Source organism: Carcharodon carcharias, chromosome 15, assembly GCF_017639515.1.
Source record: "Carcharodon carcharias isolate sCarCar2 chromosome 15, sCarCar2.pri, whole genome shotgun sequence".
Lineage (NCBI taxonomy): Eukaryota > Metazoa > Chordata > Chondrichthyes > Lamniformes > Lamnidae > Carcharodon > Carcharodon carcharias.
Genome location: NC_054481.1, coordinates 29147656 through 29162519, shown reverse-complemented (window position 1 = coordinate 29162519; position 14864 = coordinate 29147656). Strand labels below are relative to the sequence as shown.

At 46.1% G+C, this 14864-nt stretch overlaps 1 protein-coding gene across 1 annotated transcript in view; it reads left to right on the top strand.

Annotated features, from left to right (window-relative positions):
* Positions 1–14864, top strand: part of LOC121288031 (coronin-7-like) — a 174754-nt gene that overhangs the window by 147577 nt on the left and 12313 nt on the right. Inside the window, exons 10-18 of the mRNA XM_041206252.1 lie at positions 1602–1656; positions 4250–4307; positions 4549–4694; positions 7357–7452; positions 8790–8945; positions 11583–11724; positions 12124–12299; positions 12692–12800; positions 14049–14135. Coding sequence (XP_041062186.1) covers positions 1602–1656; positions 4250–4307; positions 4549–4694; positions 7357–7452; positions 8790–8945; positions 11583–11724; positions 12124–12299; positions 12692–12800; positions 14049–14135 — 1025 coding nt within the window. The remainder of the gene's footprint in view (positions 1–1601; positions 1657–4249; positions 4308–4548; positions 4695–7356; positions 7453–8789; positions 8946–11582; positions 11725–12123; positions 12300–12691; positions 12801–14048; positions 14136–14864) is intronic.

Here is a 14864-nt window from a genome sequence, read left to right as displayed (position 1 = left end):
TCATGCCCCACGTAGCCCTGCATAGCCTTCATCCCTGTCTCCCACATTCTCCCCAAGACCGCCCCTCCTCCCACTCCACAACTCTCCCTGTATCCCCCCCACTCTCCCCGTGATCATCCACTCTCCCAGTGACCCCACCACTCTCCCAATAATGATTCCCTTCCCCCCTTGTACCCATCAATCTCCCTGTGACACCCTCATTCTCACCATATTCCGCATGTTCCCACTGTCCCCTACGCTCCCTCCGCGCTGCCCGCCCCCACACCCCACTCTCCCTGAAATCCCTTCTCTCTCCCCCATGCCCTGCCCACTTTCTGCTTGATCCCCTTCTCCCATCCTTTGCTCATGTTTGCTCCTGTCTTTCTCCTGTCACTCCCCCACCTCCCCACCCCCCAGTCAGCCTCGTAATTGTCCCCAGGTTCTGGGCACTCTGTATATTCAGATGTTGAATAGACAGTGCCTGCCCCCTGGTGGAAATTTGAGTCACTACCCACTAGCTCTGTCTCCCCTATTTCCCAGTGGCTCCAACCACACGCTGTTTATATTATAATTTGGTGTTTCATTCTGAGAACCAGTGACATCGACGCTCTGCGATGTGACAAGGGGTGCATCAGTAATCAGTCCAGCACAGGGAGAGAGCAGAGTCTGTGCCTCAGATCCACTGGGCTGTTGGGAGCTTGAGTCAATTGGATTTTCACCGACCACTGACTGCTGCAGGGAGGTGTGTGAACAAAGTCAGACCCTGTAGGTGCTCCCCTCCCCTTGCTTGTCCCAGGATGCACAGCTGCTGATAATTGGGTCTAGGCTCAAACATGGAGAGCCGCTGGTACCTGATATTATAGTGAAGTTCTGAAGAAGATTCATACAGACTCAGTTTGTCTCTCTGCAGATGCTCCCAGACCTGCTGAGTTTTTCCAGCGTTTTCTGTTTTTGTTTCAGCGGCCAGTGCTTTTGTTTATTGAATGCTGAGGTAGGATTATACTGAATGGACAGAGAGCTCCCAGCAGTGCTGCCCTCTTAACTGATTCACATGAGATAATCACTAATATTTCCAATAGGGAATTCAAGAGAAACTTCTTTACCCAGAGAATGGTGAGAATGTGGAACTTGCTACCACAAGGAATGTGGTGAGGTGAATAGTATAGATGCATTTAAGGGGAAATTAGATAAACACAGGAGAGAGAAAGGAAAAGAGGGATATGCTGATCGAGTGAGATGAAAGATAGAAGGAAGTTCGTGTATACCATAAACACCAGCATAGATCTGTTGGGTTGAATGGCCTGTTTCTGTGCTGTAACTACTTTACAAAACATTAATTGCTCCTCAGTGCCTCACCCAAGTGAGTGTTTCACATTATTCCACCATGGAGGATACCAGCTCAGATCTTATTTGCATTTGATATCCACACACACATATACATTCTCCATAGGACCACTTCATTGTGTTCAAGAGCAGGAACCTGGGCTGGTTTTCCCCTGACTTCCCTGGCTGAGGCAGGTGTCCATTGTAAGGTTGGGTGTATTGGGAGGGGCTGTGGTTCTATATGTTGTACTCAGGCTGTGGATGGTGATCCTGATAATTTCTCTGTCTCCAATCCCCAGCCCGCTGATCCCGATGTACGATGCTGACTCTGGGTTGCTGATCCTGGCTGGAAAGGTGAGCAGTGATGATCTGATGCTCCAGCTCATCACCGACGTTCAGGGATGGACTTTCTCGACACTTCAATATAAAAGCTCTAAATTGTTGCATTTTTCCATGGGGCAGCATCATCACAACTCTAGGGGGAGCTGCCAGGCAATTATACCTCACAGCAACTAGTTAAAAATCTCACAACTTAGTCTGATTGAAATGAGCAATACATTGGTGGAGCCTGAGGGGAATTAGTGGTTATAACACCTTTCATTTTGATGGTGATCTTGAAATCAGGAGTAGCACAGGCCAGAACAAGAAATAGATCATTTTAGAAATACAGATTACAGAGGAACAAATTAAAGACAAATGTAATTTAACCAGGGTTCAGTGGTAGCACTCCCCGTCCTGAATGAGAGGGTGTGGGTTCAAGTCCTACTCCACTGACTTGAGTACATCATCCAAGCTGACACACTCAGTACAGTAGTGAGGGAATGCTGCATTATTGGAGGGTCAGTACTGAGAGAATATTGCAATGTTGGAGAGTCTGTACTGAGGGAATGCTCTAGCGTCAGGGTTAGTACTGAGGGAGTGCGGCAATGTCAGAGGGTTAGTACTGAAGAAGTGCTGCACTATCGGAGGGTCAGCACTGAGGGAGTGCTGCACTGTCGGAGGGTCAATACTGAGGGAGAGCTGCATTTTTGGAGGGGCAGTATTGAGGGAGCACATCATTGTTGGAGGATTAGTACAGCGGGAGTGGTGCACTATTGAGGCGTCAGTACTTGAGGGAGCTCCACACTGTTGGGGGATCAGTACTGAGGCCTCAAGTGCTGTATTGACAGAGGGTCAGTACTGAGGAAGCGCTGCATTGTTGGAGAGTCAGTACAGAAGGAGTGCTGAACTGTCAGAGGGGCAGTACTGAGGAAGCGCTGCATTCTGGTAGGATCGGTATTGAGGGAGTGTCGCACTGTCAGAAGTGCTGTGTTTCAGATGAGATGTTAAACTGAGACCCTGTCTGCCCCCTCAGCTGGGTAAAAGATCTCATTACGCTATTGGAAGAACAGGTTAGTTCTTCCTGATTGCATGAGAGATACATTGCGCCCAGGACATGTTGCTAAAATAAATTATCTGATCATTATCACTTTGCTGATTGTCAGATCTTGCTGCTGCTGAAACATTGCTTTCAGATGGACACTCAATCCCCTACCCTCTGGCTGTCCATGAATCATTCCCCACTTCCCAAACTCCAGTGTTCTGTTTTGCCCACTAGCTGTCCATTGTTTTTGCCTCCATATTGGGACAGAAGGAGGCCATTCAGCCCCTTGAGCCTCTTCTGCCATTCTGTTAGATCATGGATCATCTGAATCTCAACTCCATTTACTCACAGTTGCTCCATATTCCTCGATACCCTTACCAACTAAAATCTCTCAATCTCTCTTGAAAGTCTCAATTATCTTCCAGCATGCACCACCATTTCAGGGGAGGGAATTGCAGATTTCCAATATCCTTTGTGTGAAAAAGTGCAAACTAAAATGAAAAGTGAAAAAGTCCCTGGTTTCACTCCTGAATGGCCTAGCTCTAATTTTATGATTGTTTATCCCCAGTCTTGTAAAGGAGATGATGTATGTGAACAGGACCATATAAACGGAACTGTTTTAGCGATAGAGCAACTGAACTGAGGCTTTCAAGAAAAATCATTGAGCCAGACAGTTAGAAAGGTCTCAGCGAGAGTGGCTCCTCGTACATCTGCTGGGTTTGGGCAGCCGTCCTCTTCTGTCCAGGGTTTCCAAGGCACGGTGCCGAGGACCACCTTGCAGGGGCTTACCCTGTATTCATCGGCTCACTAGGTTGATTGCTGGGATGAGTAGATTGTCTTATGAGGAAAGGTTGAGCAGGTTGGACCTATACTCATTGAAGTTTAGAAGAATGAGAGGTGAGCTTTTTGAAATGTATAACATTCTGAGGTCTGACAGGGTAGATGCCAAGAGGATATTTTCTCTCTAGGGGGAATCTAGAACTTGGGGCGCAGTTTCAGAATAAGGTTTCTCTCTCACTTAAGATGGAGATGAGGATGAATTTCTTCTCTCAGAGATCATTAGGCTTTGGAATTCTCTACTCCAGAGAGCAGGGGAGGCTGGGTCATTGAATATATGCAAGCCTGCGAATTTTTTATCTTCAAGGGAGTTAAGTGCATTGGGCAGCAGCCAAGAAAGTGGAGTTGAGGCCAAGATCAGATACGTCATTATTTTATTCAACAGCAGAGCAGCTTGAGGGGCTGAAAGACCTACTCCTATTTCTTCTGTTTTTCTGTATTCCTCACTGCTGCCTTTCTGGAGCAGCAACTCGCTGAGCAAGCCCCAGCCAGCAGTGACCAGGAGGGGGAGTCACTTACAGCCATGTGGGTAGGGAGTGAAAGTTATTCCATTGTCTGGGTCCTGGAAACATAGTCTTAAATGGGAGACCTGGAAATTCAGTTATCTTGTTTATTTTATTGGCAGAGAGAGGTGTTGATGGTGATGGTGTCCAATAAGGTATATTGTGAGCGTGTGCATGTGTCTGTGTAGTGGGTCAGGTTGTGTAAGGTTGTGCTGTATCTAATCATCTCTACTCTTCCTTGCAGGGTGATAATGTTCTACATTGCTTTGAAGTGTCTGCTGCAGAGACCACCTTAACCCAAGGTAAGGTTCGCTCAATGGGAATGATTAGTTCCTGAATCTCTCATACACAGCTTTTTAAGCCACCATTTTTACATACCTATATCTTTCCACCTGTGCCGCAGTTCATGAACTGACTCTAATGTATTAATTGCAGCTGAATATGCTGCACAGAATTGATCTCTCTCTGTTCCATCTCACTATCAATGTATTGGCAGAGACTGCCTGTCTCAGGTCTTATTGTAACTTTGTGTAAATTCTCCAGTGAACCAGTGCCTGACAGAGGTGAAGTCCAAGGGCGTTGCTATGGTGCCCAAACTCGCGCTGGATGTGATGTCGTGCGAAGTAATTCGTGTGCTGCAACTCACTGAAAACTCCATAGTGCCGATCAGTTACAGTGTGCCTCGCAAGGTAACCAGATACAGGGAGGCTGGCACCACTTGCGCAGTCCATGACTTTGGGATTAGATGGGTTGGAGATACAGATCCATTTAAAGATCACTGGTCCCAGCGACTCTAATATGTATTTCACACACAAACCGATAGAGACATTCAGCCCTTTGTGCTAGTGACCATGCTGGCCCTTCCTCTACCCACTCGACCAATCCAATTTCATTCTATTTTTTTGTTATTTACCTGGTTCCTCTCAAATCCCATGTTTCCTTGAGGTCCAACAGACACCTGAGACAATCAATCCCATATTTTAATTGACCATTGCTTGAAAATTTTTCTCCTGATCTCTCTCTTTTTGCCCCTGCACCATCTTGAGCTTACACTGTTTTACTGATGAGCAGAAATAATCTTTCATTGTTCCTTCAAACCCTTTTCTGATTTACAACACTCTTCATAAATTTCCCACAGAAAAGTGCCCCTACAATCAACCCCAGATCCCCCCGAGATAAACACTGTAAACTCTTCAGATAAACACCCCACAATCAACCCCAAACCCCTCAGATAAACACCCGCAAGCCCCAAGCGCCAAACACCCGCATCCCTCCAATAAACACCCCACAATTTACCCCAAAAGATTCAGAGAAACACCCCAAATCTCTCCAATAAACACCCCACAATTTACCCCAAATGATTCAGAGAAACACCACCACAATCAAACCCTTCAGATAAGCAGCCCAAAATTAGCCTCAAATTTTGTTGATCATTTTGGTGTAAGATTGGTGTGGGAGCACTAACTAATCATGTACAAGCAATTCTTCACTAAATATTACCAATTGTGTGATTAAAAACAAAGTGTAGCTGATGGTGGAGGTTTGAAATAAAAACAGAAAGTGCTGGAAAAACTCAGCATGTCTGACAGCATCAAGGAGATAGAAAAAAAGAGTTAACATTTTGAGTTCAATATGACTTTTCTACGGAACTGAAGAGAGGTAGAAATGTGATGAGTTTTATGTTGTTGAAAGGGGGGGGCGGAGGGGAGTCAGGTGGAGCAAAAAAAAAACCCTGTTCTGATGATGCTGCCTTCCAAAATGGCACTTCCAACATGTCTTCCTTTTTTCCTGAACTGAAGAATCTCTCTCCCCCCCCCATTGTGGTGGACAGGGCCCTCAAACATGTCTGACCCATTTCCCACACTTCTGCCCTCACCCCTTCTCCCCCTTCCAGAACGATGATATGGTTCCACTCATCCTCACTTTCCACCCCACCGGCCTCTATAATCAAAGGACCATCCTCTGCCATTTCTGCCACCTCCAACATGATGCTACCACCAAACACATCTTCCCCTCTCCTCGCCTGACATCATTCCAAAGGGATCATTCCCTCTGTGACATCCTGGTCCACTCCTCTATCATCCCCAACATCTTATCCCCTTCCTGTGACACCTTCCCATACAATCACAGGAGGTGTAACACCTGCCCTTTTACCTCCTCTCCTCACTGCCCAAGGCTCAAACGCTCCCTCCAGGTGAAGCAGCGATTTACTTATACTCCTTTAAATTTAGTCTACTGTATTCACTGTTCAAAATGTGGTCTCCTGTACACTGGGGAGAGCAAACAAAGACCGGTGACCGCTTTGTGGAACAGCTTGCTTGGTCTGCAAGCATGACCCTCACTTGCCATTTCAGTTCATCATCTTGCTTTCATGCTCACATTTCTGTCCTTGGTCTGCTGTTGTGTTCCAGTGAAGCCTAGCGCAAGCTGGAGGAACAGCACCTCATTTTCTGATTAGGCACTTGCAGCCTCCTGGACTCAACATTAAGTTCAACAACCTCAAACCAAGAATTCTATTCTCCATTTTGAATGTTTCCTGCCCCCCAACCCCCCCACTGCCATGCCAGTTTGTATCTTGTTTTCATGTTTTGCTTTCAGACAAAGCTGATCTTTATTCTGCTATTAACACCTACTCTGGTAGGTGACAAAGCATTTCTCTGGACCAATGCTTTGTTTCTTTATTATTACCATTACCACGTGCTTTGCCATTTATTCCATGACAACTTTGGTATTTAATCTCCCCCGCCTTCTTCCTATCCCTGACCTTCCCTTTAGTCCAACCTGACCACCTAACTACCACGCCAACACCCCCCGCCCCCCCCACCACCCAACTTCTTAGCCCTAGAGTTAGCCTCAAATTTTGTTGCTCGTTTCGGTGTACGATCGGTATGGGAGCACTAACTAATCATGTGTAAGCAATTCTTCACCAAATATTACCAATAATGTAATAAAAGCAAAGTGCTGCAGATGGTGGAGGTCTGAAATAAAAACAGAAAGTGCTGCAAAAACTCAGCAGGTCTGGCACCTTCTGTGGAGAGAAAAACACAATTAACGTTTCGAGTCCAATATGACTCTTCTTCGGAACTGAAGAGAGGTAGCAATGTGGTGAGTTTTATGTTGAAAAAGGGGGAAGGGGGGAGCAAAAAAACCCTGTTCCTATGATGCTACCTTCCACAACATAAAACTTATCACATTTCTACCTCTTTTCAGTTCCAAAGAAGAGTCATATTGGCTTCGAAGCATTAATACTATTTCTCTCTCCACAGACGCTGCCAGACCTGTGTTTTTCCAGCACTTTCTGTTCTTATTACCAGCGGTGTAACTATTTATGTTTTGTGTCTGTTATTCCAGTCTCTCCATGAATTTCATGATGATTTATTCCCTGACACTTCTGGTAACTTTCCTTCAATGTCTGCGCTGGACTGGTTCAATGGATCTGATGAGCAGGTCAGTATCACCCTTACTCAATGTCAGTGTGTCCTGCTCGATGGGCGGAATAGTCCCAGATTTGCACTAAGTGCAGTAGCGGGCAGGAAAAACAATGTTTTGATGGCGGGCAGGCTCTGATTTGCCTGCCATGGTGTCACCTCGCTGCTTCATCACACCACGCACCACATTTAAAGTACAGCCGCATTCGGTGCTTCCTGCCAAGGACTGTAGCAAAGAAGACATGGCCCCGAAAGGCAAGAAGACTGCAGTCCTTGAGTGCCATTTGGACGCCATGGAGACCCGCTGCAATGTCCTCTACCCCTGCTCTGGCCGCAGGAGGGGCAGCAACATTACGACTCTGGCTTAGTAGGCAATGGCTGCCAACGCTGCACAGAAGAGGTTGGCCGTCTAATGCAGATAGAGGATGAATGATTTCGTTTGTGCAGCCAGGATATGACAACCATTTCATCACTCTAAATTCATACACTCAAGCCCATTACACATTCACTGGCATCTTACTCACTGCCAGCTCAAGGGACACGACCACCTATTTTCACACACATACCCTCCCATGTCCGTCTGGCCTCACTGCTCTGGAGACTGCCTCCTCAGCCCTCACCATCTTGAGGCCACTTGCACAGATCAACATGTGCCCCTTGCCTGAGGCTACTTCTCCCCCTTTCCCAAGCAATCACTAGCCCAGCAGCCATGGAAAAGCCACCCACATATGGCTGATCTGGTAGGTAGAGACCTGCCCGTGAGCCCCCTAAAGGTGATGTGGTGCTGTCTGTGAAGCCTGGCGCTGATGACCACAAGTGCTGACTAAAGCAAGGTAGGCAAACAAACCTTGAAGTCCCGAGCGAAGTGCAGCCCACCAAGTGGTATATGCTGTTGTGAAACACGTTGCCATGTTTTCCCACCAATGTGGGTGGATGATCCAGTGGAGGGAGACGATTCCGGCGGGCTGGCCTAATAATGATATGCAGGCGTATTACGATGAGGTTCCCGATGTCCAACAGCAGGAAATGTGGCCTGCCATCAGTGGGCTGAGCAGACAATTTCAAACTGGTTTCAGGCTGCTGTGAAACTGATCTTGCCATATTGTTTGCTCATGCCACCAAACGCACCCAATGCCAGTGGGCATGGAAAATTCTGGCTGATGTCTCTCTTACTAATCCTCTCTCAGTCGGTGTTTCTCTCACTTGGTGTTTTTTCTCTCTCTCTCTCTCTCTCTCTCTCTCTGTCCCAATGTCTCTCTCCCAATCTCTCCATCACATGCACTCACTCTATGCCGGTTATATATTTAGGCTGCATGTCTTCACCAGTTGCTATAACTGCTGTGTTTGTTCCTGTAGGTACCAAAAATTTCTTTACACCCGGATAAACGTACCAGGCAGAGTTTCACCTCCAGTGTTGTGCCTAGCCTGCGGGAATCTTTAACACAATTGAGAGAACAAGCTCCAAGGGAACAGAAAGAAATGGAAGAAGTGCCTTGGGAAACAACAAAGCCAGTAAGGAATATTTCATTCAGTGGGAGCCAATGAGCTCCCCATCCTGCTCCTCTAAGACAATGAGATATTGATTAATCACTATTCCAGGAATAATAAGTTGATCTTCCAAATGTTCAATTATTTCAGACAGGTGCAGATTGAGAGCAGGAATACATTCCCACTGTTCAGAGAAACCAGCAGGTATCGCCCTTCAAACAGACTGCAGTGAATATCAGACCTGTGCCCTACCAGACTTATCACAAACCCAGAGCCACCCATTGCATATGAAGGGCTTCAGCTTGATAGGCAGTGAGTGAGTGGTTAGAATGGCAGTGACATAGTTTAAGTGGGGCAGAATGGGATGGTGGGGAGAGGGTAGGGAATTATGCTTCCATGTACGACAGCCTTCAATGGGTGGCCCACAGGTATCCAAGCTCATTGGAGCCTAGATTTCATCACAAGAGGCAGAGGATATAAAAGCACAGCCATTAGATAGTGTGTTGGTCACACATCATTTGGAGCACTATGTTCAGTGCTGGGCATCGTGGGACTAGGAAAAGATCCATGGCTCTTGGCTATCATGGTACCTGGGATAATGGAACTGTGCTACAATGACAGACTTGGTAAACTAAGGTTATATTCTGTGATGTTGAGTATTTCATGAAGCTGAGTATGTTAAAGGGTGGTCTGACCTGAGGAACAGGGTTGACTGGAAGAAATGGATAATTACTTGTAGGGGAACCCAGAAAATCAGAGTGGAAGGATTGAGTGAACAAAATTTTAAAATTCAAGTTATGGCAGTTTAAAGTAAACCCAGGTACAAATATCTTCACACACAGCTGTAGATAATGAGAAGCACACTTTCAGAAGACCAGAACCAGCCTAGCTTTTTCAAGCAGAGAGATCTTATTTAGAAAATAATAGAATGCTACTACACAAATTGAGGCTATTTGGCCATCATGCCTTTGGTAGAGTGATCCCATTAGTCCCATTCCCCTGCTCACACCCCACAGCTTTGTACTTTTTAATCCTTCAAATATTTATCCATTTCTCTTTTCAAAGCTACTGTTGAACCTGCTTCTGCCGCTCTTTCAAGCAATGTATTCCAGATCGTATGGCAGGAAGTGGGGAAAGGTTGAGGGCCTGAGCTTAAGAAGGTAGAACAGGAGGTTTAATAATGATAGCCGAGCTGAATGGCTGACTCATGTCCCTGTGTTTTTTTTTATTCTGTCACAGGACATGGCTGTCACTGACTAGGCAAGCATTTTTATTGCCCGTCCCTAATTGCCCTTGAGAAGGTGGTGGTGAACCGCCTTCTTGAACCACTGCAGTCCACGTGGTGTAGACACACCCACACTGCTGTTAGGATGGGAGTTCCAGGATTTTGACCCAGCGATGGTGAAGGAATGGCAATATAGTTCCAAGTCAGGATGGTATGTGGCTTGGAGTGGAACTTGCAGGTGGTGGTTTTCCCCTGCACCTGCTGCCCTTGTCTGAGGCAGTAGAGGTCACAGGTTTGGCAGGTGCTATCCAAGAAGCCTTGGTGAGTTGCTGCAGTGCATCTTGTAGATGATACACACTGCTGCCACTGTGCGTCAGTGGTGGAAGGAATGGATTTTAGAGGTGCTGGATGGGATGCCAGTCAAGTGGGCTGCTTTGTCCTGGATGGTTTTGAGTTTCTTGAGTGTTGTTGGAGCTGCTCTCATCCAGGCATGTGGAAAGTATTCCATCACATTCCTGACTTGTGCCTTGTAGATGGTGGACAGGCTTTGGGGAGTCAGAAAGTGTGTTACTCTCTGCAGAATTCCCAGCCTCTGATCTGCTCTTGTAGCCACAGTATTTATATGGCTGGTCCAGTTCAGTTTTTGGTCAATGGTGATCCCCAGGATGTTGATAGTGGGGAATTTAGTGATGGTAATGCTATTGAATGTCAAGGTGAGATGGTTGGATTCTCTCTCGTTGAAGATGGTCATTGTCTGGCACTTGTGTGGTATGAATATTACTTACCACTTATCAGCCCAAGCCTGAATGTTGTCCAGGTTTTGCTGCAAATGAGCGTGGACTGCTTCAGTATCTGAGGAGTTGCAAATGGTTCTGAACATTGTGCAATCGTCAGTGAACATCCCCACTTCTGACCTTATGATGGAGGGAAGGCCGTTGATGAAGCAGCTGAAGATGGTTGGGCCTGGGACACCCTGAGGAACTCCTGCAGTGATGTCTGGTATTGAGATGATTGACCTCCAACAACCACAACCATTTTTCTTTGTGTTAGGTATGACCCCAACCAGTGGAGAGTTTTACCCCTGATTCCCATGGACTCCAGTTTGGCTAGGGCTCCTTGATGTCACACTTGGTCAAATGCTGCCTCTCACCTCACCTCTTGAATTCGGTTCTTTTGTCCATATTTGGACTAAGGCTGTAATGAGGTCAGGAGGAGCTGAGTGTTCCTGGCTGTGCTTGATTTTGATGTGGCCTAAGTGTGGCATGGCAGTATGATGGTAGGCATGGCAGTATGATTGACAATAGGTGTAGTCTCAATGCGATTGATAACGCATCAACTATATTTTAATTTGTTGTGAGCACAGCAGCTGCCTGTTCTCCCCTTATTCCTGAGCTTCTTGTTTGAGATTGCCTGATTTTTTTTTAAACAAATTGCAGGTTCACAATGAACAGACATCATCATCAAGTTCCATCAGCTCAATGACCTCACCGTCCATCACCTCTCCAAGCAGCACCAGCTCAAAGTTCAGCGATTTTGTAACAACCCCTCAAAGTCAGAAATCTCTGCACAGTATCTTGGGTGAGTTAGAGAGAGAAGCTGACAAATTGTTTCTCAATGTCATGGGGGAGTTGGAAGGGTGAGTAAGGTAAGTGGTTAAGGTGATAGATGGATAGGATGGGCAAGAGGGTAGGGTGGTGAGATTGGGTCGGGGGGAGTCAGGGTGGGAGCGAGTCAGGTTGGTTGGTTTGCTACCAAGTAGCTGCTTCCACAACAGAAAGTGAAGACCAGGTTTGAGTCATGTGCAAAGGAACGGAGAATTGGTAGATAAATCTGGGTGACAAGCTGGGTATACACTCACTCTGCGTGCAGGGTCAGGGCTGAAATCATTTGTGTGGGGATGAGAGCAGCTAGAAAGATGGTGTTTCCATGTTGTAATGACCACATTTTCAACATCTGCTTCTGAATTTCATTTCTCAGGCAACAATTCGAAGTTCAGGCACGTGCAGGGCGTAGTGTCTCACCGGGACACACACATCACTAATCTGAAAGGGTTAAGTCTGACCACACCTGGCGAGTCTGATGGATTCTGCGTGAATCGTGAGCGAGCTGCAGTTCCACTGTCGGTGTCAGGGGGGCAGATCGCTGTGCTGGAGGTGATTACTTGGCAGTGGATTCTGTCACTTTACCCAGCTGCAATGCCAACATTAAAGCTGTATTAAGTGGAAGTTACTTTCAGGGGAAGCCTGGGTCAGGGCGCAGACTCCGAGTGCACCTCACCACCAGAGCATTTAAGGCTGTAGAGGAACTTTATTCAGTGACTAACCTGTGCAGTACCTGCGTTGGGGGTGTTTGATGGGACCATATAGAGGGGGCTTTACTCTGTATCTGCCAGTCTAAGAGGGTCCTGGCTGTTCATGGTGTCTCATCTGATCCACTGTCGCTGACCAGGCCTTCGAGAATATTGCAAGAGTTCTGAAATCTGTTGATTGTTTGTATGTTCTGCTCATTACAGATTTTTCTCTTCAGTGCTCTTTGTTTCCTGCAGCTCTCAAAACCTGGGCGTCTGCCGGACAGCTCCCTGCCCACCATCCAGAACAACGCAGCTGTCGCTGACCTCAGTTGGGATCCCTTCGATTGCCATCGGCTTGCTGTCGGTACTGATGCATTCTTCAGGTTCTGACCTCCCAGCACAGGGGGCACTGCTGTAATCTGGGGGAATCCTTTATCAGGGAAGCAGTTACTTGCAGCAATGTTGTAAATATTCAAATAGCTTACTTTCTTGTTCTCCATGGATCTCAAGATGTATTTCAACTCTGCAATCCTCACCGCTCATCCCAGGATGCTTTCCCATGGACTGAGGGACACTCAATTTCCCACATGTGCTTTATGTCATCATCCACTAATGTCACTCTCTCTTCACTTTGGAGACTCAGTTTCTCAACTGATCTCTTTTCTCTTCCACTACCTGCTCCCTTTTAACCAGACTATCTTCCATTACAAGTCTGTTCGCCTGGTAATTGGCCCAAGGTATTTCGTGCCCTGTCCAGTGAGACCCCTTCTCCACTGAGAGGAGAAAAAAATTGCAGGAGTATAGGAAAAGAGCAGGGGAGTGGGAATAACTGGATTGCTCTTTGAAAGAGTCAGTGTAAATTTGATGGGCTGAATTTTATGATTCTGAGAGAGCTGAGTTTGTGCTCATGTGTACAATGACAAGGTGACACAGCTACCAGTCCTCGTGCTGAGCTAAATTCTCAGCATTTTCCATATACAAGCCCTGCACATACATTCCCCCATCACCAGCAATTACACTGTGAGAAACCTGGTGAATCAACTAATCTATGAAGATAATCACTCAAACTGTTTTCACTGGAGGGACAGTCAGTAACCAAGATTACATTCAAGAAAGTCAATTGATGAAGGGGAGAACAAGAGCCAATCTTTACTCAGTGTAACATTGATTTACAGAGTGAAATATTACAAGTATACATCTCCTAATTCAACTACAGCCCAGTTTCAATAAGTGTCTTTTTATATCTGCTCAAGTGAAACCCCAATTAATGCCCTCCACCTGCATATAATTAAACACAACTGACCAGAGGACATTGACTGAAGGTAAGTGACAGAAGGACCAGCTGGGAGATGAGAGAGTTTTTTGTTACACAGTGAGTTGTTTATGATCTGAAATAGTTAACTTGAATGGTTGATAGAAGCGTCAATAATAACTTTCAATTGTTAATTGGATAAATACTTGAAAAGGAACAATTTGCAGGGCCTTGGGGGCTAAATGGACAGCTGTTTCGAAAAGCTGACATAGGAACAATGGACTGAATGGCCTCCTGTGCTGTATGATGCTATGAAACTGGAATGCTTCTGAAAGTGAGTGACATCCTGTTTGGTTTCAGCTGGCGAGGATGCAAAGATCCGAATCTGGAGAATTCCAATTGGAGGACTCACAAAAATCCTCTCCGACCCTGAGAGAACCCTTCCTGGTGAGACAGTGCTGAAAAACAGGCAGTTGGTCCACTCAAAGATATTGTGGGAAGCATAGTTATTAAAATTATTTCACAACCATCTTTAGCTAAAGGGAGGCAATAAATTTGCTTGATGAAGGTAGAGCCAGACAGCAGGCAAAGGAAGATTAGGTGAGGTTATAATATAGTCAGGTGCAATAAGAACAGATCAGAGAATTAGTTCAGGAAACTTAGTCCTATGAGCCTCAAAGAAGATATATCTGTAATTATTGAAGCTCCAGCTGCTATTTTTGTAAATTAATTAAACTCCAAGATCCCTGAGGACACCATACCCCATTGTTAATCTGGAAACTATAGATTGGTAAGTTTTTTTTTATATAGGTTGTGGAGAAAGTCTCAACCAATTTAGAGAGAGTAGTGAGCGAGCACTTTGAAATGGAGGATGTATTAAAGGGAAGTCAGTGAGGATCAGGAATCTGACTTAATAGGTTTAGCCCAGTGGTAATGAAGGAACAGTGATGTGTCCAAGTCAGGAAGGTGTGCATCTTGGAGGGGAGCATGGATCAGATGGTGCTTCCATGACATTGCTAATCCTGACCACTTTGATGGTGGAGGCCACGACACTGGGAGTTCTGTTGGGTGTAAGTTCAATGAGTTGCTGCTAAGGACCATGTAAAGGGTACATACGGCAGCCACAATATGCTGGGGATGGAAGAGATGGATGTTGAGCCCAGTGGCAGGGGTATT